The 10,380-nt window shown below is 38.8% G+C and overlaps 1 protein-coding gene and 1 non-coding gene across 2 annotated transcripts; one reads left to right on the plus strand and one right to left on the minus strand.

The window, feature by feature from the left end:
- The first annotated feature begins 3,262 nt into the window (after window positions 1-3,262).
- On the plus strand, window positions 3,263-3,335 carry Trnak-cuu. The gene has a single exon. It is a non-coding gene; the product is annotated as a tRNA-Lys (tRNA).
- Window positions 3,336-3,811: 476 nt separating this feature from the next.
- Window positions 3,812-9,001, minus strand: LOC109475857 (src kinase-associated phosphoprotein 2-like). The gene is given in 8 exon segments (XM_019776663.1): window positions 3,812-4,536; window positions 4,539-4,707; window positions 6,039-6,163; window positions 6,812-6,910; window positions 7,096-7,176; window positions 7,347-7,457; window positions 8,177-8,302; window positions 8,859-9,001. Coding segments are annotated over 8 exon segments (1,473 nt in total). The 5' UTR covers window positions 8,899-9,001; the 3' UTR covers window positions 3,812-3,814.
- Between the last annotated feature and the right edge of the window lie 1,379 nt (window positions 9,002-10,380).

Here is a 10,380-nt window from a genome sequence, read left to right on the forward strand (position 1 = left end):
GGTATAACTACACCAAGACTTTTTACTACATGTTCTAGCCAATATAAATACTGTAAATCATGAAATGATTTTGGTGATTTTATTTCCATGGCGACCTCACAAAAAGCTACCAACTCTAGCCACCATCACAAAATCATGGTGCTAGGAATATTTGTTTCCTTTGTATTAATACTGTACTATAGAATTTCTTTCAAACTTAAACAAACTTAATAAATTAATTTACAGCAATGCATTTATACACAATCTAGGCATCTCTTCATGATGTGCTATGGGTAAAAGAAAGCTTACAAAATTTTCTTAAATGAGTAAGAAATGGTCTACCAAAACCTCCTGGCATATGCGGTACAGTATGTCTTCTCTCCACTTGGCTTCACTGTGCTACAAGAAAAATGAAAGGGTATTGTTTGTCTTTGGATGCCTACAAAATTGTGTATTTTCAGCACCGGGGACAGTTGTGTTTGTGTGTGGATGGTGTTCAGCACCAAGGATGTGCGTTTACCTGTGTGTGGATGGTGTTCAGAACCAGGGACAGATATGTTTGTATGTGTATGGTGTTCAGCAATCAACACCAAGGACAGGTGTGTTTATCTTTGTGTGGATGGTGTTCAGCACCAAGGACAGGTGTGTTTACCTGTGTGTAGATGGTTTTTAGCACCAGAGACAGGTACGTTTGTGTATGGATTGTGTTAAGCACAAGGGACAGGTGTGTTTATCTGTGTGTGGATGGTGTTCAGCACCAGGAACATTTATGTTTGTGGGTGTGTGGGTGGATGGTGTTCAGCACCAAGGACAGGTGGTTTTACCTATGTGTTAATGGTATTCAGCACCAGGAACAGGTATTTTTGCGCATAATTTTCAGCACTAAGGAGAGGTGGGTTTACCTGTGGATGGTGTTCAGTACCAAGGACAGGTGTGTTTGTATGGTGATGTGTTCAGCACCAAGAACAGGTGTGTTTGTGTGTTGATGGTGTTTAGTATTTAGAAACTTGTGGCAAACATGTATAAAGCATGGTCTGACTCAGACCATGCTTTATACATGTTTTGCCACAAGTGTTGAAATATCAATATAAAGTTGATATGTTGTAGGGATTTTTGTTACGAAAATGATTCAATGAATTCTTTCTCAGACCGTCTGAGAAAGAATTCATTGAATCATTTTCGTAACAAATCCCTACAACATATCAACTTATATTGATATTTTAACACATCAATCTGAGACAAGAGACATTTGATAACAGGATTACCAATATCTTTCCATGTAATGATCATCTAGGCTAGTGTAAATGGTGGCTCCAAAACATTTAACTGACTTATAAAGGCAAAAGATAAGAATGGCTGCACAAAATGGTTAACGTTACTATAACAAATAGCCATGCCCACCAAGTGTAAGGCTGGGAGAAAGTGGTGCTAAATAATCTCTCATCTGGGAATCTCCTTCAAAAATGTCCGTCATTTTGCTGTTCAAAACCTGTCGAAACAAAGGAAATTTGAACAGCATCTAAAGATAAAGCTGTTTGAAGTATTTCAGGTTTACCTCCTAGCTTGATACTAGAGATGTTCGTTTGAAAATACACTAAATTCCTGCATATAAAGTGTTTGCACATGCGCCATGTTACCCACCAACACCTGGTCACCGAGATTCATTTAATCATTATGACGTCCTACTTGGCCACTTTTTCACATATTTAATATCGCGTCAAATAGTACCAAAATCACATAACATTTCCTCAGTATTCAGTACTTAAGGCACGAAGAACGTATTCTCGAGTACTCTGAGCAAAATAACTAAACTTCAGGTAAATTCATATCGTCAAACGAGAGGAACTCAAACTGCGTCAAATGTAAACAACAACAGAGGGCATTTCCAAATGTCCGCCGTGGTTTTCCTACAAATTATGAAAAATACCCCAAAGGACAGAAAATTACCACAGAATTTAAGGATAAACGTACGACACAGTTGTCCAAATCTGTTGTGAACAAATTAGAGGTACTTTTACGCTAAAAACTTCGCCCAGAAATAGCAGAAAATTGCTCAACAAATTTATTATCTTACTTACGTCACACACGTCAAACCCGACTCGGCTGCACAGTTGTCGCTTCTTGCCTGCACTTTTGTCGTCTTTTCGGTAAAATTACCGTAAAATGCCCCGTAATTTTTCATCCTGCCGGTTGAACAAGACCGGCACTGCATATTCTGACGAAAAATAGACACAAAAATCTCAAAAATAATGTTTTTTAAACATTTTAAAACAGAGCGTCCAAATCCTCGTCGTAGAAGTTGAAAAATCGCGCGCGTGGTTGGTAAAATGACGTCATACGGCCAGTGGAAGATTACTAAAGATAATTTCTAACAAATTTTGTTGTTTTTCGGATTTTTTTACAATTTCTCGTTTGAGAATATATTTATCAAGGGTTAGAAATATTGGCGTCTCTCTTGAATTATATATTTTTTTAAAGTTTTCGAAACTGGTATCATACCGGAGTTTGTTTTAGGTACCACACCGGCGTTTTCAGTAACATTTACAGAGAAGTTGCTTTGAGTGCAATGCGGCTTCGCAACGGCTCGCGAATATAGTTAACCACTCTGGCCGCTTTGGTGGAGAGAACAACTTAGAAACACTAGTAAACTTCATGTTACATATTCTAAAATCAAAAAGCATTTTGGTATGGAAGATTATCTCACATCAATTCATAATAAATCGTTCGCAACAAAATTGAGAATCAGCACGCATTGTCTTCAAATTGAAAAAGGTCGACACCACAACACACCAGCCACTCAGAGACTGTGTCCCACATGTAATGAGAGTATCGAACATGAATTTCACTTTGTTATGACTTGTCCCACCTATAGAAAAGATTAGAGTTTGCAATAATCTTTAATATTATCTGCATCCTACAGATTCATAATCTATGATCGATCATCTCTGTGATGTTGTATCCAAACATTTACAACAGTTACTATATACTATCTTTTCTATCAGATGGACTAAATACATGTTGTATATTACTAATTGTCACTATATGATTTTGTAGTGCTTTAGGAATACTGAAATAACATTGAAATCTGGTAGCCTGGAATCATGTGAAGCATTCACAGATGGATTCCAGGCTAGCAATCTGGACCTACCAAATTGTGACATTTAATACAAAATGCACTTTACATAAGAGGAAATTGCAACACATATATATAGACAGATGTTAATACTGAATTTCAAAATAGAGTGTTCCTATTGTAGAAACCGAAAGGGGCGAGCAGGTCACAGCCCGGCTAGCTCAGTCGGTAGAGCATGGGACTCTTAATCCCAGGGTCGTGGGTTCGAGCCCCACGTTGGGCGCCACTGTAGAAACCGAAAGGGGCGAGCAGGTCACAACCAGGAATCGAACCCGAGTTGTCCGCTTGGCGGTCACCAACGCTAACCACTACACTAAAAGGTCGCACGACCATTTAGCATGGTCAGTTAGCACTGTTACACTGTTACACTATTAGTGATAAAGTAGGTATAGCAATAACACTATATTTATATGCTTGATCCTCAAGTTAATTTCAACCAAGACCATATCAGGTAATACTATATAGATAGTGTTAAAATATGCTTTTAAAAACTCCCACAGTAGGCCATCATATTGCTTTAATATTTTGATGGATAGCCAGGATCTGTCTTGTCTAATTTGTCTCCCTTTTTCCCACATTTCTCAACATATTATACCGGTAAGTATATTTCATTGATTCTGAGTAATAAAATATTGCAATGGCTGGTTGACTGCAAGTCACCCTCTTGGGCAGTACTGATACGACGACTTATTTCCATACAGATTACAATTCGTATGCCTGCATGAGATAGTCCTTGGGCACCAGCCCAACTTTGCCATCCAGAAACCCAATCCACCAGCTGAAGGACTCGTACTCGCGGCTCACGACTTGGATCAGGTCGCCCCGTTTGAACGCCAGGTCTTGGACCGTGTCGGCGCTACAATCCCACAATGCCATGTACATGTTGGGGAGGTCGTTTTCAGGCGGAGGCACCGTAATGACGTGTTGCTTCTTGGGTAGTATTGGCGGAGCGTGGTTCTGCGATGGTGGTGAGGGTAGCTCTCTCCTCGCGGGAGAGGGAAGGGGGCTGTCTCCCGAGGGGGGCGGGGGCAGCTCCCGCTTGGGAAGTACCGGAGGCTTGTCTCCTGAGGAGCTACCATTGTCAGGAGGAGGGGGGAGCTCTCGCCTCGATGCAGGAGGCTGCTCGTTGGAGGGACTATCCTCTACTGGATCTGGAGGGGGTGGGGGGAGGTCCCTCTTCCCTGGCGTTGGTTTGTTATGTGGGGTTTCTGCTGGTCTTGGTGGCAGTGCAGGGGTTTGGTCTTGACTGGCAGACATGGTGTCCTCATAGACATCATCATCATCAGGATTTTCTTCTTCTGGTTTTGTTTCGACTGGTTTTGGAGCGGCCGCCTCCTTTGGGGAGAGAGTATCATCGTAAACATCTTCAGGTGACATGGTGTCGTCATACACGTCTTCTTCGATAATTTCTTCCGTCTTAGGTCTTGCATCTTCGTATCTGTTTGCTCATAAGGATTCTCTTCCTCGGCCCTGGCCGACGTAGCATCTTCATAGACTTCATCTGTTTCCATGTCTTGAGGTTTGCTTGTAGGAGGGGTGATCTTGTGGATGGTGTGGACCATAAATTTCAGGTCCTCCTGATTTAAGGCAATGAACTGTAAATGATAAAAAAAAAAATAACAGGAAAATAAGCACATCACATTTCTAGGAGTAAGAAATCCAGACATCACAAACAGTACCATTTTAAGTACTAGAATTACATGTACTGTCAAACCTGCTAAAGAAGACCACTCAGGGGACCAACAAAATCTGGTCTATGCGGACAGGTGGTTACTAATAGTATTAACTATAGACAGGATTCTTCATGCTTGTGTCTAGTGGAAAAATTATCTATATAAGGGGCCAACAAAAAGTGGTCACATTGACCAGGTGGTTCTTATGTAGAGGTGGCTACTGGTACAGGCTTGACTGTATTATTACATGATGTACTACATTACATGTATTTTCATGTGTTGTTTCTCTGATTTTTTTAAAGAATAGAGTGAAAGAGAAGAGAGTGTGGTGCACAATAGGCTATGGGGTGAGGTGGACCATCAACAGCTTCTAAACATTGCTTTGTACTATTTATTGATTACACCTCAAAATAATTACTATTCTAGCAAATTGGCAAATTTCAAGGATTCTAGAGATTCTAAAGAAAACACCATTTTGAATTGTAAACTAGTTATTCTATAAACTAGAATAGCAATTTATATTTGAGAGTATGGCATATGTTTACAACTTCTTTTTTTATAAGTATTGCACATATTCATATAGACTGATTGATGCAATGTTGATGATTGGAAGGACACCAAGGAAAAACAGCCATAGCAATGTATTTCAGAAGCATACAGGTATTTGGAATAAATTTTGGTTACTTTCAGAATCTCTTCGTCTCCTCGACTCTTCTGATCCTTCTTAGAACCCTGTCCACAAATGAAAGAACTAACTTGAAACATTTCTAATGTACTTGTAAAAATATGGGTTTTAAGTGCACACATGGTTAAAGGCACCCAAAGCAATATCAGGGCAGTAAAACTGGCTTTTCAAACTCAATTTTCTGGTCATTTTTTAAATGTAGTACCCAGGCAAGTTGAATCACCTCTATCCCAGAAAAAATGGCAAAAATGAGATGTTGCTGACAGAAAACGTTTTTTTTTTTGGTTTCATATGGTATGCTGATTCTAGCTATTTATTGGTGGTACTTGTACATGTACCAAAAAATAAACTAGGAGTTTCTCACATAGCTTCTTTGCAGCAATTTCAAATAGTTTATTTATAAAATGATGACAGAAATGTGCAGTGTTAAATATTAATATCATTCAAATATCCTCCTCCCGAATATTTTTGTATTACTGCCCTGAAGTTGCATTGGATGCCTTTAACTGTTTTAGAAGTTATCAGTGAAGCAAAACAAGTGGGATGACAATTTGCCCAATTGGCTGACCTGATACACTCTTTGGCCTGTCTTGACCAGTTGGAAGTAAAGGTCCTTCTTCTTTCGGTCCACCTTGGGGGCTGAGTCAAGGTCATCAGCTTTCTTGATTTCATAACCCTCTAAACGAACAGCTCCTGTAAAGAATAATGTAGGAAAATTGAGATCTCTGAACACCATGACTCTAGGCGACAGAGAGAGCTTTTGTTTAATATAATTCACTTTGTCTTCATCATGGTAGCAAAATTTCACAGTAAGTCTGAGGAAAATAGACATGTTCACAGATCTTAATTTTCACTGTGTGCAGGGATGGGGCGAAAGACATATGATTTATAATGGTAATGATAGGTTCATGGTACAGAAGTGACCATGAAAATAGTTTAAAAATCAGGAATTACAGTATCCATGGAAGCAATTTTCCAGCCAGTGTTCATATTTCTGTCATTTGACAGATTTTTTATGCTTATGACAGCCAAAAATTTTGCCCAATCTGCCATCTTTTACAGACAAAAATCATTATGTAAAGTCAAAGAAAGAGACGTTAATAAACTAAGCTTAGTCTACCAGCAAACTTTGCATCTCAAAATGCAAGAAACAGCATTTCAGAGGGTCAAGATTTCAAAATTTTAATGTCCCCAGATCCAACTAGGATTGTCGCACCACCTTTGATGCTTGACACGATGTTATGTCAAACAAAATTGAAATGACAAACAAATTTCAAGCTGGCTAGAACACTGCGTGAAAGATAAGGAATTTAGTCACAGTGAAATAAAAAAAAATGTTACCTCTCTGTTTCTTGTCTGTGTGCTTCTCATAGTAGAACATGATGTTGTCTTTAATGACCACCCAGCGACGTTGCCAGGCAGACAGCTTCAGTGGTCCCTCTGTATGAGGAGGAAAATAAATTTTTCTTATAAAGAATATATATATTTTACATTGTTGTAGTTACCTGGTACTAGTATACAATTGAATTAAAGGTTCTTAAACCTTCATTTTTTTGGCATTTTAGATAAGATCTGAAGTTACTGTAAGTATTTAGATTAGATTAGATAAGATAAGACAAACACACCTTTCCTTTTTTTCTCCATGTAAGCAGCAAAATCAGGTTCAAGGAGGTTTGGTGCTGGTATTATTGGGATTGTGTCATCCACTGGAAAATAAAACAGGCTGTCATCACATATCAAAAGAGACTTTAATGTACTCTTCTGTCAAAGACTTGCATATTGGTTTAATGTCCATCATCCAAGCACAGCTGTCTGATAGTATTGAACAAACAAAATGACTCCTAATGCTGTGTCCTAAATAAGTTTTGACACTCACCATCTCCATATGGTGCTTCTGTGAGTGATGAGACTGACTGACTCCTGTCTCCCTTCAGAGTATTGACATCCTCGTAAGTTTCCTCTTCTTGGGTCTGCTCATAAACATCTCCTAAATTAATGGGAGAATTTTGGATGATCAATTTTTTTCTTCAAAAGGAAGACACATTGAATGCTGTATTCTTTTTCATTAATAACTCACAATACAATGCTGAACAGTGAACAATAAATCACTCTTGTACTCTTGTGGTACAGGCATGCCTCCTAGAGGCAATGTTGTGTATTGCAGCTTTTTGTTGTGCATCACCACCGTCATATTCAGGTTTGCTGGTAAGATTGAGCCCTCATTAAGTTGAGCCCTCAACTTAATAAGGTTTGGCACTAGGATGATGAAGAAGAAGAAGATTGGAGTTGAGGGGGTGATGGTATTTCCAGTCCATAAACATGAAATATAGTTTACTGGCAAACATCAACCAAATGCAATATAATGGTGTTCTAGATAGTCAAATTTGTTCTTCAATTGAAATTCTTCTGTGATAACTTTGCCAAAAAACTATTGTCCATATTTTTTAATAACCATTTCTGCAGATATTCGGCTCTCCTCCAAAACAGGAACTTTAGCTTCAGCTCCCACCTAGGAGGATATTTCTAACCAAAACCAGGTAGATGCATTTTCACTGAGCCAAGTAAGGAAAAAGGTGTAAAGTGTCTTTCCTAAGAGCATAACACTAGTCTGCTAGGGATTTGAACCCAGAACCTTCAGGTTCTATTAGTCAATGACCCTGACCACAAGAACACCTTCAGATATTCCTGCCTGCCACAGAAACCTACCTGAGTCTTCATCACTGCCTTTCTCCTGAAGTTTCTCTTTCAGTTTGTTCAAGATGTCTTCTCTCTTCTTCTTTGCATCCTTACCCAATTTCTCCTTGCCCAACCCTTCCAGAAATTGCTCCACCTCTGCAAAGATAGTTTTAGATCATAAGTATTGTGATAAAAGTACAGGTTGTGTCGTAATACTATCGGCTGATGAGCCATATTATTGCATTGTAATTATTACATTCACGTTTGAAACTTTATTCATGCCATTGTCCAGGCAAGTGTTTTGTGAATCTCCAGCCATTCATGTTTTTTTTTTCTCGGACAACCTACTTGTTTCTCTCCCTCACAGTGTAATTTTCCCAGTCCACCACTTTCTCGCCTCCCAATTTCTAACAAAAAATATCATACTAACTTCCTGGTCCATTTCTAATTTCTTTCAGATATTTTTCTTCAGACACTGCGCCCTAACAGCAAAGGTGTCTCTATTTCAACATTCCGAAACATCCAAAGGACAGGATGACAAGAAAAACACCGATCTTCATGGCGTGAATAGTGAAAAATTGTCAATTTTCTTCAACCAAAATAAAATCACAAACCCGGAAGTAAAATGTGGAATAAAGTTAGGAGTCGAAATATTCAATAAAGTAGAAACCAAATGAAAGTTAGGTCAAAATCCGTTATATCTCACACATACCTGACAAAGTCTTCTTCAAATCTTCTGGTGACTCGGCCATTTTTCTTAAAGATTCACAGGAGGGGAAACTTCAATTCATTTGATGCTTTCAGATTCGTACTTTAAACCTTTCCAACTTCCTGAAAGTTCAAGCCGGAAGAGGAGGAGCCGTTGACCGGAAATAACACAACGTCATCATCAATTCTAGAAAACCTCGTTTGATTGGCTACCATAGTCTCAGGTAACCAATCAAAATATCTCTTACAAATAGCATCCTAGCTCTGGAGGGTGGGAGGGTACAGTGAGGTAGGAACAGAATTTACACATATTTTCAATCAATTTTTAACCAAACTAGTCAAGTAAAGGACCTAATTTATGATTCCTATTTTTGGTAAGAATATTTCTATCTATTTGAAGAGATTTATGACAAATGATGTACACGAAGAATAGGGATGTTATACGTCGATTTGATAGGGGGAGGGGTGCAACCACTCTTGTTTTTGTTTTGATTACGCAGATGGTATTTAATTTGCGTCAATGACATTGCCTTAATACTTTACATACAGGTTATGTGATGTTGGTGCTGTTTTGAAATGTACCAGTTGGAGTTGAAAATTCATATTTCATTACCACGAGAGTTATAATTTAAAAATCCACGTGTTATGTGTCATAATAATCTGCCCTTGATATATATCGATATGCCAGGTTATTTTGCATATTTACGTGTATCTTGATAACGTAAAGTTTTATAATTTTTTAAACAATGTCGTGGTTTTAGCAAAATTTTGTTGATATGAGAATTTTATTGATCAAAATGCACATAGTAAAAGAGCACTATGAAATGCTAATTTGGCTAGCCCAACCATTTACATGTAAAGGTTAACGTTAGCTGAGTGCTATCACATTTTCGAAGACCGACATGTGTATTCAGAGTATTTGTTAGATTTTTTGTCTTTTTTATTCATGAAAAATGCAAATCTGCCTGCTGGCCACTTCTCATTGAGGTCTTGAGGAAAGAGGTCAGGATCAGACTAAATGTATTGAGTTTGCACGAAACCCTGATTTTTCACGGTTTTCGTTGGCTGTTTGGTCAACGTTGCATTAAAATTTTGCCTGTTGCAGAGGACATCTTTTCCGTCATAACATTTCAAAACTACAACAAGGGATGTTAACCTTATACAATCTTATATGAGATGCCGAAGTGCTATGCACAATACATTACAGGTTTTGAGCAGGTGCAGTACGTTCTGCTTAATCTCCAAGCAGATCATACGGTGGCAAGGCAGTATCCATTGGCCAGAGGAGTGTCCATTAGCCACCGAAGATCTGCCTGCACTCGCACAGGGAGGAGCACTTCCTTTCAAAAATGGTGTTGCTGCCCCTCCTTGTGCCCCTATTAACAGCAATTGAAAAACTGGCCACGCTAAGGTTTTTACAAGCGGTTTATAGCTTGAATCTGGGACAAATTCAGTCACCCGCGCACATCTCAGTGGGAGTTCCCCCCCTAACTGAATCAGATACAATTCTGTATGCTGGCACTGTG

Source organism: Branchiostoma belcheri, unplaced genomic scaffold (assembly GCF_001625305.1).
Source record: "Branchiostoma belcheri isolate BF01 breed outbred unplaced genomic scaffold, Haploidv18h27 scaffold35, whole genome shotgun sequence".
Lineage (NCBI taxonomy): Eukaryota > Metazoa > Chordata > Leptocardii > Amphioxiformes > Branchiostomatidae > Branchiostoma > Branchiostoma belcheri.